The following is a 16,759-nucleotide window of genomic DNA, read 5'->3' as shown; positions in this document are numbered from 1 at the left end:
CTACCCCACAGCTACAATTATCCGTCTTCTTGCCTACAAATATCTGCACTAAGTATCTAACCTCTGTATAAAGATTTTTCTCCGCTGCTGAAGATATGTTGCAATGTATCCGCGGAGGGAATATGTATCAGTCCCAAGGCAAAGTCTAGGCTGGATGCAACTGAAACAAAGCCTCTATGGTGAGCAGGATAAGGCTGTGTGCACACGATGCAGATTTGCAGCGGATCCGCAGCGGATTTTACCGCGCAGAAACGTTGCATATCCGCATTGTGATGTACAGTAGCCTTAAAATCAATGAAAAAAAAAAACGCTGTGCAGACGCTGCAGATTTTTCCGCGCGGTTTTCCTGCGGTACAAAATCCACAGCATGTTACTTCTTTTGTGCGGTTTTCCATCTCCCCTGTCACCAAATCCGCAGGGGGAAAACCGCAATGGAAAACCGCACAAAAACCGCAGGAAAAATGGAAGAAATCCGCAGGAAAAATGCAGGTCATTTGACCTGCGGATTTCCTCCATTCTGCGTGGAAAAATCCGTAGGGCTAAAAAGTATGTCTGCACTCAGCCTTAGAGTTCTGAAGGAAGACGGCAAGAACGTCACCTGTCACTGGAAGCAAATAAGAGCTCTTGATAATGGGGAGGAAAAGCACATTGGGCAATGATTAAGCGTCATCTGCAAAGACCCCTTCATCTTCTCTTATGCTTGGGCCCCACTGTTCTGTTGGCAGCGCTGCACTGGGGGGGGTCTTATCATTCCAGTGGGCCATAAACCTGCGAGACTACAACCCCCAACATGCCGGCAGCACGCTCAGAGTCTCAGTAATGCGGAGTTACCAAATTCTGTCCTAACGTAATCAGGAGATAACCCAGTTACTATGAAACTATAACTCCCAGCATGCCCATTCAGCCATATGCTGGGAGTTGTAGTTTCCCCAACTATTGTAGATGGTCTGTGCTGGAATATTAGGACGTATCTGGGGGTCTATGGAAATGAAGGTCATGGGGTAACAGTTACCAGGCCCATACCACTAGCTGTGCCGTTCTCAGACTACAACCACCAGCATTTCCATTTGACAGGCAGAACAGTACGGAGATGAATGTGTAAATGATTCACTCATGGACGCAGTCCGTGTATTGTCCGCACACTGATCCCTTGTGTCTCTGTCTGGATGCAAGACCGCTCCAGACATACAGGGACCCCAGGTCAGGCTGGAGTCACAATGTTCAAAACCTCCACCAGAATCAAAATCTCTGCTTGCCGACATGAATAGAAACATTGGCTTCTCTCCTGTTGGTTTGCCTTGTAAGCAGATGCCTTGTACCAAGCCTGGCTCCTACGTCAGATCAGCACAGAGGAGTGCCCCCATCCACTGACAACCAGGAGAGGAGTGCCCCCCATCCACTGACAACCAGGAGAGGAGTGCCCCCCATCCACTGACAACCAGGAGAGGAGTGCCCCCCATCCACTGACAACCAGGAGAGGAGTGCCCCCCATCCACTGACAACCAGGAGAGGAGTGCCCCCCATCCTCTGACAACCAGGAGAGGAGTGCCCCCCATCCACTGACAACCAGGAGAGGAGTGCCCCCATTCACTGACAACCAGGAGAGGAGTGCCCCCATCCACTGACAACCAGGAGAGGAGTGCCCCCCATCCACTGACAACCAGGAGAGGAGTGCCCCCCATCCACTGACAACCAGGAGAGGAGTGCCCCCCATCCACTGACAACCAGGAGAGGAGTGCCCCCCATCCACTGACAACCAGGAGAGGAGTGCCCCCATCCACTGACAACCAGGAGAGGAGTGCCCCCATTCACTGACAACCAGTAGAGTTGTAGCCTGACTATTTTCAGATAATCAGCTGTATTTCCATAAGACCAGGCCCCCTTTACTCTACAGATTCTGCCACTATATCCGAGGTGGCGAGTCAGGATGTATAAGGGAGGGCAGGGGACTTATTACTGCATCGGAGCAAAGCGGACACCCACAGCAAATATTTTCCTGGTAATTATGGGAAACACCCACTGTCCTCTTCCGTCGTTTTGCCATGGACAGACCCTATAGAAAGCCATGATGTGGGCAGTGCAGACTGTAGTGCAGGATATGACTTGTGTGCCACCTCGTGGTCACTCCCTGCATTACACCCCTGTAAATGAGATCTGGCGTCACTCTCCCATGAAGAGCTATTATCCATGGTAAAAGTTTATTATCTTAAATATATCCATCGTATGGAGCAGTCATTACTGTAAGACGTCATCCAGGTCGGAGCGATTGGAAGCAATTGTGGAGCAGACACCATAATGCAGCATCGATCCTGCAGACACTAGCAGTGCAGATGGACGCTGGGACCCCAACAGTCTTGGGGGGAGGGTTAGTCATTATTAGCTGGTGTTCTTGGGTAGCCTGTACACCCCTCCAGAATACACCAACTGCTGATCGCTGACCTTTTTCTGCAGAAATCCCTGCAGTTCCTGGATATCGATTTCAGTCACCACCGGTCCGGTCATCACAAACATCTTCAGCATGCTGTGGATCCGCTCCAGGGGTAGGCTCTCCAGGTTGGTCAGCATCGCTTGGATGTAGGTCCAGAAAAGCTGCAGGAGAGGAGGAGGATCAAAAGAGCGGCCATTAACATTTTACCTACATCTCCGGTTACCTGATTCTGCAAAAAGGGATGGTCACTCAGCTTTCCTAGATCCCTGATGGTAACTCTGTGAATCCCCGCTTGCCTATACAAGAGCTGGAGGACATGGCTGCTATTACAGCTCCCAGTTACAGTAGTTTCTTGCAGGAGCTAGAATGGAACCCATATTGATTTACACCTGTATTAATAGACCCCATCCACACCAAGCCCTTGTGCCCCATTGAAGTGATTGATAGGGGAAGCAGTCCAGAATTTAATGACATATCTAGGCACCCACCTGAAGTTCCTCTTCCTTCTGATCTGCTTGAGAAGCCATAGCAGAGTCCCCTTCCTCATCACTGTCTATCAGGACCACCTTCTCAGCCTGATCCTTCTGCTCCTCCTCTATGACAGTGAAGGTCCCGGGTGGATCCTCTCGGAGGACGCCTTGTTGAAGCCAGAGGGTTATCTTCCTCCGGAGAGAGGTAACCGGGACTTTCAGGACCTCGCTCAGTTCTTCTAAGGTCCAGGTACCTATGGTAGGAAATGGTCCCCAAATACTAAGCTTATAAGGAATTACAAAACCACAGCTCCCAGCATGCCATGACTAGTCATTTCTAATTAGATCATTTAATTAGTTGACTCCAGGGATGATCGGTCTGTATGGTCCTGCAGTAACGATCAGGAAGGTCTAACCTATTGGATAAGCGGCACCACATGAACACGGCGGCCATCTGTCTAGATAGAAATGGTGAATGACGGTCTCTACCTGGGCCTGCTGGTACTTACTTTTATTCTGGAAGTTTAGGATGATGGCTGCATGTACCGGAGACACTGAGAAGGACAGGGTGCGATCCGCCAGTTCCAAATCCAAGCTCACTAAGCCGAGGTGATGCTTCCAGTTCAGCGTTCGCATAGCCTGAGAGGACCCGAATTAAATTAATGCCTGTGCTTATTGTCTTGGATGAAAGCGTGCTTATTAAACTTTATGGACTAAAATCCCAACCCCGGAGCCATCCCAATTCCCTCTAGATAATCCCTCGCCAGGGCTGTAAAGTGTATCGGACCGGGGTTCATACAAAGCCTCCGCTGTGCATGGATTACTGCATGTAGACAAAAAATGGTTCTCATTCGTTACCAGCAAGCAGACAGCCTGCAGCTGCAGAACGTTCTCTTAAGGGGGTTTTACACTAAGCGATATCGCTAGCAATATCGCTAAAACGTCACCGGTTTTGTGACGTTATAGCGATATTGCTAGCGATATCGCTATGTGTGATACTTACCAGCGACCGGCTCCCCCGCTGTCCATCGCTGATCGCGCGAGAATGTCCGGCTCCATTTCTCGTCGGGCGCTTCCTGCTGGGCTTCCTGCTGTGACGACGAGCGACGCTGGACGCGGGCGGGAGGACGTCAGGATCGCTGTGTGTGAATGGTAAGTATCGTGCGCTGCGTCGCTGCTGCATCGCTGTGAGATCTTTCTGTATGAAAGCTCACTAGCGATCATTTAGCGATGCACCAGCGATCCTGACCGGGTCGGATCGCTGGTGCATCGCTAAATGTAAAAGGGCCTTTAGGCCTCATTCACACGTCAGTATTTGTGTGACCAAACCAGGAGTGTCTCCAAATCACAGAATAGGAGTCAAGCTTTTAATGACAGTATTTCTCTGTATGTCCTACTGCTGCTTTAGGCATACAAACACTGATGTGTAAATGAGGCCTTACACAATGCTCTATATGCATGAAATCCCTTTAAGCCCCCTTCCAGCATAGGACTTAATAGCTCATCCTACGTCAGGGGCAATGTATGGAGTGGGCTGAGGAACGGTGTTCGCTTCACGCATGGCAGGTGCTAGTATGTAATACAGAGATATGCAGCATATAGAAGGAAAAAGTGGGGACTAAAAAGAATGTAGTAAGAAAGTAGTTTTTAAAAATGGTGGAAAATATATATATATATATATATATATATATATATATATTTTTTTTTTAGCCCATTGTTTCCTTTAAAAGTAAAAAAGAAAATACATTTTCAGCATTACTACAAATTACTTCCATCTGCAAAATTCCGCTCAAAATGTAAAATTTACAATGACACCCTCCTCAAAAAATGCCACAAAAAGCGATCAAAATATGACGTGTACCCAATGGTAGCAATAAAAACTCACTACACCAAATATAAACCTTCACACGACTCCAAGGATGTCAATATGGGTTTGAGAATATGGAAACAAAGCAAAAATCTTTTTTTTTGTGCATTGAATGGTAATATGAATGGTGCCATTCAAAAGTATAATTCGTCCTGCAAATTAAAACAAGCCCTTGATGCCGGTCAGTGGGGAAAAATTGATATGGTTTTTGGAAGAATTAAAAAAAAAAAAAAAAAAAAGCAAAAATCACTTTTCATTTTCAAAATTACACTTTAAGCCTGCAGGTGGCACTGTTCACCTTGCAATTCTCTGGCAATCTGCACAAAGCAGAAGTGACACCTGGAGGCTAAATGTAGTACTACACTCATTTAAAAGAAATGAATTCAACATTTGCATTGGTAATCAGTCAGCCCTGCACCTTGAGCTTCTCATATCTTCTGGTGTACATATCCATAGTTTCTTTGATCTGTTCTGGTAATTCCAGCTTCTCCTCCTTCAGCGCCGGCCAGAACTCGCTGGACAGTATGACTGACACCAGGTTAAATGGTGGCCTCTCCTCCTCCAGGAGCTTTTCCTCTTCATCCCGGATGTTAGAATTGATCCTTCGAGAATCTGCCATGTCCTGTGAGGAGGAGGTTTCCTAGTTATATGGTCCCTTGTGAAATCACATGAAAGGTCAGTGATAATGGTGCGGTACCTTCAACATGACCTCGCAGTAATGCATCTGAGCCTCTCCGAACCGCAGCTTCAAAAGCTCCACATTACGGATCTCCCTAGAAGAAAAAAAATGGGAAAAAAGTCTAAAACTGCATCCACAGCTGGCAAATGCACGGGAAAACTCCTCTTATAGCAGTTCCCTAAAATCAGGAGTCTGCATTGAAACAGCAACTGCAGGAATTGCTATTCTGGGACTTGTAGTGCATGGCATCGGTACTAAAAACACTGCTTTCCTCACCTCACTGCTCTCCATCTTACCTCTCAGAACTGTAGTTGAACTGGTGCAGGAGTCTGTCAGCAAGCAGGGTCCTGTACTCATTAATGAACAGCTCTTTGCTGCCATAAATACTGACCAGGAGGCTGATGATGTCCGAGGAGCGACGCTTGGAGCCGCTTTTCCCTGGAAAGAGAAGGAATTCTAGGACCTGACACTCCATGTATGCAGCGTTCTGCCTAATGCAAGGCTAGGAGGGGGCACAGCATGGCACAGAACCCCCAAAACCATCCACGTCATTAGGGCTCCTTAACCCCTTCCTGCTGCAGCAATTTTTCCACTTTCATTTTTTCCCATTTTTACAAGACTTAAGTTTTTTTTATTTTTCCGTAAGTGAGGACTTTGCTCCTGAGCTCACCCTATACACCCCGCACCTCGACATCAGGAAGGAGTTACAGGGTAATCCCGAATTTTGGGTCAATCCTTGACAAAGGATGAAACAGAACAGAGGATCATGGTTGGGCTCTCATACACACCCGGGTCCGCATCCACAGGGTCCGGCGTCCAGTCCTCCGGCTCAGACACGGCTAGGAATCTACGTGATCAATTGGTGGCTAGTCATTATGTTGATCATCCAGTACATACTTTTTTGGATGACCTTCCGATTAGACATGGATGCTTTCCTTGCAGCAGATGTATAGCCTGCCCTAATATCGAACGGAGTACCTCGTTTACTAACTTTGATGGTACCAGGACATTTTCCATTAAGCAACGTATATCTTGTACCACTCGGTACGTGATATATTATGCCACCTGTCCGTGTGGGCTCATTTACGTGGGCATGACCACACGGCAGTTGAAGGTACGCACAAGGGAGCATGTCTTGGGTATATTGGCTGCTGCCACTTGCACTGATGATTCAAACTTGAAGACGCTACCCAGGCACTTCAAGGAATTCCATCAGTGCAATGCTACACTCCTAAGAGTAAGGGGTATTGATGCTCTTAACATCAATATAAGGGGTGGTAAATTGTTTAATCGGTTGGCTAGGTCAGAAACCAGATGGATCTGGACTTTCGGTACCATCTATCCACGTGAGTTAAATGAAAATATTTCATATGCCCCATACTTGTAATCCATCTGGGTGGACATTAATGAGAGCATTGTGGTCTTGCGTTTTATTAATATGCTATTTTATTTTTTTTTTAGTGACTTGAATATGACATACTGTGTCTTGAAATTGTGGAAGGTGTCCGAGGATTCTTTGGAATCACAAAAGCTGCTTGACGGATTGATCCACGATGATGTTTCTGGATTTCTTTGTGTGTGTTCTTTTATATACATATGGGGTAGTGTATACCTACCCATGATGAGTGATGGGTTTGGGTGTTATCTATATCGGCATATAACCTATATGTATTTTGTATCCTTCATTTTATTATTTTTGTATTTTGTGTAGCGTTTTGTACATTTCTTTTATTATTCACATATATATATATATATATATATATATATATATATACACACACACACATATCTGTGTATTGTTGTATTTTCCTCATATATGTGCAGTTTTATGGGGTATCTTTCGATGCCCTTTAGGTGCTTTGGCATTAGCAAATGTGATATAAATTTCTTATACCATTATGGCTATATCTACATATGGATATAGTGCATTTATATATTATGTACCGGATAATGAATCCTGTCTAATTGTGAGTCCTTTCTAGCGCCAATTTTGACAATAGTAATTTACATGTTACCATATGTTACAGATGTGGCCTATTTATGAATACGTGGAATTTATTCATTTCCACATGCTATGCCAAGCTCCTTATTTCTATGCCATTCTTTATGTACTGATTAATATGCAGTGCACAAATGGTATATTTTATTCATGTATATATAATGAGTACCATTTGATGCACTTTTTGTTTTGCCCTCACCCCTGCCCCTTTTAGATATGGCGGCTCTGGCCCGACACTGTCTGCGCGCATGCCCAGTGTCCGTCGTGCGGTCATCTGTGTTCCTTGCTTGGAGCGCTGGATCACGTGGGCCCGCGTGTTTCCGGTTACGCCACAGCATGGATCCGGCTGATGCAGGGCGGGCATTTCATGCGCGCAGACGGCCTCTGGCGGGCGCGCTATATAAACCCGGTGGTCGCGCCTTTTTCCACGCCCCCTGAGGAAGGAGTCCTTTGGCTCCGAAACGCGCATCGGGGACTGGATCGACCCCACTGCCACCACTGTTTCCAGGTACATGAATGTAGTTATCAGCTATTCCATTTGCGATGCTCTTTGAGCCATAATGTGTGTCTCCAACTATCAGGGAACTCTTTTAGTTTATATAAGGGCAGTAGCACTTGCTACATGGTGATGTTTCCTAAACACTCCTTGCTATAAGATCATTATTTTTCTATGTGTCCCTGACTCATTATTAGTATCTTGCAATTATTTTATCATTGCTGTTTTCTGGTGCTGTGTCTGCAGTGTGGCTGGTCCTATGACCACTGTGTGTCCATATTTTCTGTTCCTCCCTAACAATGCACTGTATGTCCATAATATATATTTTTTTAAACATTATTCAATAAACTATTGCATTTTATGGATCTTTTGACTGCTGGTTCTCTTTGGGTTGTTTCTAAAGGATGAAACTGAACAGAGGATCATGGTTGGGCTCTCATACACACCCGGGTCCGCATCCACAGGGTCCGGCGTCCAGTCCTCCGGCTCAGACACGTCGTCATCACTCTCCTGCCCATTCTCTAGAACCACCGGGTCTGCTTTTGACAACTCGTTGGCCAAATCTCCCTCAGCGTCACCAGTCAGACCAGCAACAATCTGCCGCACAGTATCCTCCCGAGTCCTGGGGACAACGTGTAAAAATAGAAGATTTTTTGTTAGCCCCCTTGGTGATCAGATGGAACTTACAGTAGTGTCCAATATCCACCACACAGCGCCACCACAGGGGATAAAAAGGCATTATATGACGTCCAAGTAATATTAGAAAGAACTTAGCGGGTTCCACAACCATATTATGTTTTCTGTGGATTTTCAGGAACCAGCGATAGGCCCGGATCTTACCTTAGATATTTCCTGATCGGCTCACAGGCCACCTCCAGAATCACCATAGATGGGTCCAGCTCCCGTAGGGCTTTAATGGCGGAGATGTAGAGAGTGATGATGTCGGACGTATTTACTCCTGAGTGAGAGATGTCAGACGAGGGGTTATTAAAGGAAAGGTGGCAAATATTTAATACTTTGGGGCACATTAAACTGTGGGGCACTTTATACCGTATGGAGCACTATGTGGGGTACATTATACTGTATGGAGCACTATGTGGTGCCCATTATATTGTATGGCGCACTATATGGGGCCCATTATACTGTATAGAGCACTATGTGGGGCCCATTATACTGTATAGAGAACTATGTGGGGCCCAGAATACTGTATGGAGCACTATGTGGTGCCCAGAATACTGTATGGAGCACTATGTGGGGCCCAGAATACTGTATGGAGCACTATGTGGGGCCCAGAATACTGTATGGAGCACTATGTGGGGCCCAGAATACCGTATGGAGCACTATGTGGGGCACATTATACTGTATAGAGCACTATGTGTGGCCCATTATACCGTATAGAGCACTATGTGGGGCCCATTATACTGTATGGAGCATTATGTGGGGGACATTATACAGAAGGCAGCGTGACTCTGATGAGCAGTGTACTTACTGACGTCACCACCCATAACAACTGCAATTACACGACTGCCCCCATAGAAGTGTACGAAGAGAGGTCACAAATTACACCACTGCTCCCATAGAAGTGGACAGAGCGGGGGGGGGGGGGGGGGGGTCACATCTTACATACATTAGATACTGCATTATCTAACCCCTTCCTGTGTGATACACTCCACTGAGCTCAATATCTAATCCTATTATGTGATAAACTACACTGAGCCCTGTATCTAATTCCAGCATGTGTTACTCTAAGCCAGGGGTCCCCAACCTGTGGCTCGCGGTCCCATGAAATGTGGCTCACAACTGTCTGCCAGCTTGGTGCGTTAGGTCCAGATCTAGCAAACAGGTGTGAAGAGTACATCTCAAAATGGTGAATTTTGTGAGTAGACCTGCACAGAAGTGCAGATCTGGATGCATATTTACTGGTCTTATGGGTTTAGAGTTGTTTTAGGTATAGTACGCTGGAGGATGGTACTACCTGCTAGAGGAGGTGCTCAATGCTGGATGTGACAGTGTGGTGGGAGAATACTGAATGGGGTATTATCGGAACAACCCCTGGATCTCAGTGTACTGCTTTGGAGTGGAAAAGCTTTGGTTATCATTATACCTGTAATATGGGCTTTGGTTGACACTACTTTCAAGGGGGTGGGAGCTGAATGTGGCTCGCGACCCTCTCTCTAAGTTGATTGTGGCTCTCAAGGTCAGAAAGGTTGGGGACCACTGCTCTAAGCGTATCTAATTGCGAACATGATACACGCCACATATCTATCCCCAGTTTATGATACAGCGAGCAGCACCAACTAACAGAATTGGTGCTGTTGGCCGCCCTCGGTGACACTGTATTTGTTCCTGTCCCTTTGCGCATGTGCTACCAGAGAATTTCCCTAGTAACCGTTGTATACTGTGTCGCTACGTCACTTCCAGGCAAGCGTGGACAGCACCTCCTGCAAGCCCACCGCTCCAAGGTTAACCGGCTGTTTCTTATTTTATCTACAGAATGCTGTAGATAAGCCCCTAATGGCGGTGGCTGCAGTTTATAGGGCTAAAATGGGGTGACAGATTCCCTTTAAGCCCCTGAGGAGGCCAATTTCATATGGCGACAAGTGTCGGGCATTCGCAGTCCTGCCCTAGCCCTCTTCTCTGCACCGCTATCACAGGACCTTTCAGCCCACAGGGCTACCTTTCCACTTAAAAGCTCATTATGCTACATAGGTAGTACTATGATCCCTGCCATCTTCCTGGACTTACCCACCCACGGAAATGGCTTTACCCTTGTAGGTTAGTTTCACACTAGCGTATGGATGAGCTGCGGACTTCCTCCGTGAAGCTCCGCCCACAGCCACCTCCTCCGGTCAGCATGCGGCCTGCGTACCCTATCTTTACCATTAGGTACGCAGGCCGTGCCGATGTATGGGGATGCCTCTGCATGCGTCGTTTTGACGGTGTGGCGACCGCACCAAAATGCAACACATTGTGTTCGGCGCAGGTCGCCGCACCGTCAAAACGACGCATGCGGAGGCATCCCCATACATCGGCACGGCCTGCGTACCTAATGCTAAAGATGGGGTACGCAGGCCGCATGCCAATGGAGGTGGAGCTGACCGGAGGAGGTGCAGCCATGGGCGGAGCTTCAGAGGAAGTCCGCATCCCTCCGCAGCTCCTCCATACGCTAGTGTGAAACCAGCCTTATACGCTCCATTTATGTACATTTCTCCTTGGATCTGTGGTAGCCTGCTGTTCACACAGCAAAGCAACACTTCAACAACTATTTATTGGCCAATATTCTACAGACTTCTCTTTTAGCTGCAATGCTTGCTTTGTTGTTGTGCTTTTAGTCCCATTACTTGGACATGATTTCATGATAGGGGAGAGGCTGAACACAGCCTTACCATGGGCTTACCTTGCTTAGTTTGTTCTTAATGTTTGCCGTTTGTGTGTACCAATAAAACCATTTTTTGATATTTATGTTTTGTGATCCCTGTAATTGGCATGTCCTCTTTTTCTTAGTTTTTCACTGTACTGATCAGTACCACTGACGGTCACCAACAATTTAGCTCCTCACTGTGATCCTAAACCCTCTCTCATGCTTTTACAAACACCCAGAAGGAGAGGAGCGGAGACCTTGTAAACGAGCAGTGCATTGTATAAGCGTTATCCTAAGGGATCTAATAAGAAACATGAAAAATACTGAAGTTCACATCGTAACCCTCTCCCTACACATCAGAAACAAAACCTAAAACATGCAAAAGGTATTGTCTAGAGTCATAAAATATCAAAATATGTGATGAGAAAACATTACAAAAAAAATGAAAATGGCAGAACAACTATTTTTGAGTAACTTCCCCTAAAAAAAAAAAAACAAATACAATTTTGGAGTCATTGTGTTTTAGTTTTTATTTTCGGAATTTAATGCCCTTTGAGTCCCCACAGGATTCACCTGTCACATAAATATGCCGATAACTGGGCACAATAAATTGTATTTCTCACGCCTTCAGTCTGCTGCAACACAGAAACAGATGGCCCGTGAGTATAAGCTGCCTCAATCAGCTGGAAAGGCTGATAACAGAGTAGTAGATTGTATGCAGTCAGACTTCAGGGATCTGGCAATGAGGGAGTCGCGGTTCTTACCTGGGTGAAGAAGTCTGCTCTCCAGAGCTGTCTTCAGACATGACAGCAGCTGCTGCCTCTGATTGGTCCGTTCCAGGCAGAACTTTAAATCCTCGATGGCCGGCTTTGACTCGGGGAAATCTGGACACAATACAGGATAGGAAAACACATGGCTGCTTCTTCCTGAAACAGCGCCACATCTGTGCACAGGATGTGTGTGGAATTGCAACTCAGCCCCATTAACTTCAGTAGAGTTGCAATACCTGCCCTAACCCAAGGACAAGTGTGGTGCCAATTCTGGAAGCAAGTAGCCATGTTTTTAATCCTTCTTTCCGCCCCCCCCCTCCGTAGTCACCTCTGATGATGCAGAACAGTTCATCGATGCGCATGTTGGCATAGAGACGATAAAAAAACCGCTGGACGTGGCAGCGCCATCGCTTCAGAGTGCTGCTGGACTCAGGAGTGGACAATGGGCCGTCCTGCAGGAAGACTTTGCTCAGCCAGCCAATCACCTTCTCAATCCACTACCGAAACAGAGGAGAGCATTATTACAGTAACCTCTTAAAGGAGCACTCCAGGTAAAAGATCTAGGTGAGCATAACAAGATACTAGTTTTACCTGGAGTGCTCCTTTAAGAAATCAGCACAAGCAATATGAACCCTGGGTTCTCTATCTCTTTACTATAGGGGGCACTTCTTACCTCATGAAACTCATTAAGGAAGGACCGCTCGTAATCCCCCCGACATCTCTTCTCCATCCTCAGCTCGATCATTTTGTGCAGGAGGGTAGTCACCGGCTCGGAGCAGATTCTCTCCAGCAGATTCAACCTGTGGCTGCAGATCAAACACGTGTCAGTCTGGACCCCATCGACACCATTATCTGCGGTATGTCTGCACGCTGATCACTTAGCTACTTCTGAAAGATCCATAAACAGTCATGTATGACCTTTGATGTGATTTTTACTTTCCACATTTCTAAAACGTTTTAATCTGGTTAACCTTGCCCTGAATTCTTTAGCCCCTTGAACGTTCCCAATGCCTGGATCCCAGTGATAGCACAGCCGACATCAGCCCTGTGTGTACAAGGGCCAGCTCCGGACCCGCTCCATGCTGGATATATCCACCAAGGAGCGTGGAAGGATTAGAGGCAATGCCATTGGGAACACTGGATGATACGGCCTCCAATTCCAGCTCTTACAATTGCTTTCCCAAAGCCCTAAATGGATGTTGCTTACAAAATCCCATTGAGCTCCTGAAACTGCTCCATGGCGGACTGGCACCAGCACTGATCTTTGCTGCATTCACAACCGGCACACTCGTCCCCCTCTTCCTCTGCTCTGTCCTCGGAGCTCCTCTCCCGCTCGTTCTCGTCCATGCTGCTGTCGCAGTCACTCACGCTGTCTGACGCCCTCTTCTTCTGCCTCATAAAGATCTTGAAGGTGCGGCTGTAGAATTGCTGGATCATACTCTGGAAGGTCTTGGAGGTGGAGAAGAAGAGGATGGCTTTAATCATAGTAAAAACTTTCTCCCGTAAGGTCTGAGAGTCTGAACCGGGCAGCAGGGCCATATCTGCCCATTTACCCAAAATGTCCAAGCTCTTTAAATAAGGGTCTAGACGGGTAATGAGGAGGCGGAAGGTGTCCAGCAAGAGGGCGGTGCACTGCTGCTCCTCTACAGAGTTCTCCTGCTGGTTCATCCCATTCCAGAACTCGGGAGCAATGTTCCTCTGTAAGTCCATCTGCAGCACCTCTGTGAACCATTCCTCCAGGACGGACTGCAGATCATATTCCAGAAGAACCTCCAGAGCCGCTTTCAGGTCATCTTCCCAATAAGACTCAACAATACCCGATCTGGGGGCAGCCTGTATGAGAAGACCCAAAATGATTGATATATTGCACATACAGAGACTATAAAACCTATAGTGAATAATTACATCAGATTACTGAACCTGACTGACATCCTGTATGCATCACTGTGTACAAACAATACATTACTGATCCTGTACTGATCCTGAGATACATCTTGTATTCTACTCCAGAGCTGCACTCACTATTCTGCTGGTGCAGTCACTGTATACACCCATTACATTACTGATCCTGAGTTACATCCTGTATTATACCCCAGAGCTGCACTCACTATTCTGCTGTTGCAGTCACTGTGTACATACATTACATTACTGATCCTGAGTTACATCCTATATTATACTCCAGAGCTGCACTCACTATTCTGCTCGTGCAGTCACTGCGCACATACATTACTGATCCGGAGTTATATCCTGTATTATACTGCAGAGCTGCACTCACTATTCTGCTGGTGCAGTCACTGTGTACATACATTACTGATCCTGAGTTACATTCTGTATTATACCCCAGAGCTGCAATCACTAGTCTGCTGGTGCAGTCACTATGTACATACATTACTGATCCTGTACTGATCCCAAGTTACATCCTGTATTATACCCGAGCTGCACTCAATATTCTGCTGGTGGAGTCACTGTGTACATACATTACATTACTGATCCTGTACTGATCCTGAGTTACATCCTGTAATATACCCCAGAGCTGCACTCACTATTCTGCTGGTGGAGTCACTGTGTACATACATTACTGATCCTGCACTGATCCTGTTACACCCTGTATTATACCCCAGAGCTGCACTCACTATGGTGCTGGTGCAGTCACTGTGTACATGCATTACATTACTGATCCTGAGTTACATCCTGTATTATACTCCAGAGCAGCACTCACTATTCTGCTGGTGCAGTCACTGTGTACATACATTACATTACTGATCCTGAGTTACATCCTGTATTATACTCCAGAGCAGCACTCACTATTCTGCTGGTGCAGTCACTGTGTACATACATTACATTACTGATCCTGAGTTACATCCTGTATTATACCCTAGAGCAGCACTCACTATTCTGCTGGTGCAGTCACTGTGTACACATATTACATTACTGATCCTGTACCGATCCAGAGTTACATCCTGTATTATACCCCAGAGCTGCACTCACTATTCTGCTGGTGCAGTCACTGTGTACATACATTACTGATGCTGAGTTACATCCTGTATTATACTCCAGAGCTGCACTCACTATTTTGCTGGTGCAGTCACCGTGTACATACATTACTGATCCTGTACTGATTCCGAGTTACATCCTGTATTATACTCCAGAGCTGCACTCACTATTCTGCAGGTGCACTCACTGTGTACATACATTACTGATTCTGAGTTACATCCTGTATTATACTCCAGAGCTGCACTCACTATGTACATACATTCCTGATCCTGTACTGATCCTGAGTTACATCCTGTATTATACTCCAGAGCTGCACTCACTATTCTGCTGGTGCAGTCACTGTGTACATACATTACATTACTTATCCTGTACTGATCCTGAGTTACATCCTGTATTATACCCCAGAGCTGCACTCACCATTCTGCTGATGCAGTCACTGTGCACATACATTACATTACTGATCCTGTGTTACACCCTGTATTATACTCCAGAGCTGCACTCACTATTTTGCTGGTGCAGTCACTGTGTACATACATTACTGATCCAGTACTGATCCTGAGTTACACCCTGTATTATACCCCAGAGCTGCACTCACTATTCTGCTGGTGCAGTCACTGTGTACATACATTACATTACTGATCCTGAGTTACATCCTGTATTATACCCTAGAGCTGCACTTACTATTCTGCTGGTGCAGTCACTGTGTACACATATTACATTACTGATCCTGTACCGATCCAGAGTTACATCCTGTATTACACTCCAGAGCTGCACTCACTATTCTGCTGGTGCAGTCACTGTGTACATACATTACTGATGCTGAGTTACATCCTGTATTATACTCCAGAGCTGCACTCACTATTTTGTTGGTGCAGTCACCGTGTACATACATTACTTATCCTGTACTGATCCTGAGTTACATCCTGTATTATACTCCAGAGCTGCACTCACTATTCTGCTGGTGCAGACACTGTGTACATACATTACTTATCCTGTACTGATCCTGAGTTACATCCTGTATTATACTCCAGAGCTGCACTCACTATTCTGCTGGTGCAGACACTGTGTACATACATTACTTATCCTGTACTGATCCTGTGTTACATCCTGTATTATACTCCAGAGCTGCACTCACCATTCTGCTGATGCAGTCACTGTGCACATACATTACATTACTGATCCTGTACTGATCCTGAGTTACATCCTGTATTATACTCCAGAGCTGCACTCACTATTCTGCTGGTGCAGACACTGTGAACATACATTACTGATCCTGAGTTACATCCTGTATTATACTCCAGAGCTGCGCTCACTATTCTGCTGGTGCATTCACTGTGTACATACATTACATTAGTGATCCTGTACTGATCCTGAGTTACATCCTGTATTATACCGCAGAGCTGCACTCACTATTCTGCTGGTGCAATCACTGTGTACATTATTGATCCTGGACTGATCCTGAGTTACTGTTAAATATTAATAATTCGTTAAATATTTCTTATTACACCCAGTTCTGTAGATTGCTTTAGCTTATATGACATAGGCTATTTTTAAGCTTGGCTCATGGTAGAAATGTCAGCTCACTACATATTTAAGTTTAGCCTTGAGGTAAATGTCAAACTCCATATATACCGAGATCACGTGCTTCAAGAGATGTATATAATTCAGGGCTAACTGTAGAGGTCGCTGTCTTCT

The 16,759-nt window shown here is 46.0% G+C and overlaps 1 protein-coding gene across 3 annotated transcripts in view; it reads right to left on the bottom strand.

The window, feature by feature from the left end:
• Window positions 1–2,179: 2,179 nt before the first annotated feature.
• The window catches only part of ANAPC2 (anaphase promoting complex subunit 2), a 19,589-nt gene continuing 5,009 nt past the window's right edge, over window positions 2,180–16,759 (bottom strand). For all 3 annotated transcript variants that reach the window (XM_073558268.1, XM_073558267.1, XM_073558269.1), the window contains exons 2-13: window positions 13,278–13,903; window positions 12,744–12,876; window positions 12,399–12,567; window positions 12,065–12,184; window positions 8,780–8,897; window positions 8,386–8,561; window positions 5,741–5,882; window positions 5,463–5,538; window positions 5,184–5,387; window positions 3,408–3,537; window positions 2,917–3,152; window positions 2,180–2,589 (exon numbers count right to left, since the gene is read on the bottom strand). In XM_073558268.1, the coding sequence (XP_073414369.1) occupies window positions 2,377–2,589; window positions 2,917–3,152; window positions 3,408–3,537; window positions 5,184–5,387; window positions 5,463–5,538; window positions 5,741–5,882; window positions 8,386–8,561; window positions 8,780–8,897; window positions 12,065–12,184; window positions 12,399–12,567; window positions 12,744–12,876; window positions 13,278–13,780 (2,220 nt within the window). In that variant the 5' untranslated portion in view covers window positions 13,781–13,903 and the 3' untranslated portion in view covers window positions 2,180–2,376. The remainder of the gene's footprint in view (window positions 2,590–2,916; window positions 3,153–3,407; window positions 3,538–5,183; window positions 5,388–5,462; window positions 5,539–5,740; window positions 5,883–8,385; window positions 8,562–8,779; window positions 8,898–12,064; window positions 12,185–12,398; window positions 12,568–12,743; window positions 12,877–13,277; window positions 13,904–16,759) is intronic.

Source organism: Dendrobates tinctorius, unplaced genomic scaffold (assembly GCF_039654945.1).
Source record: "Dendrobates tinctorius isolate UK_male_01 unplaced genomic scaffold, ASM3965494v1 ptg000013l, whole genome shotgun sequence".
NCBI classification, from domain to species: Eukaryota; Metazoa; Chordata; class Amphibia; order Anura; family Dendrobatidae; genus Dendrobates; species Dendrobates tinctorius.
Note: the sequence above shows the minus strand (reverse complement) of the source record. Positions and strands in the feature narration are given on the sequence as shown.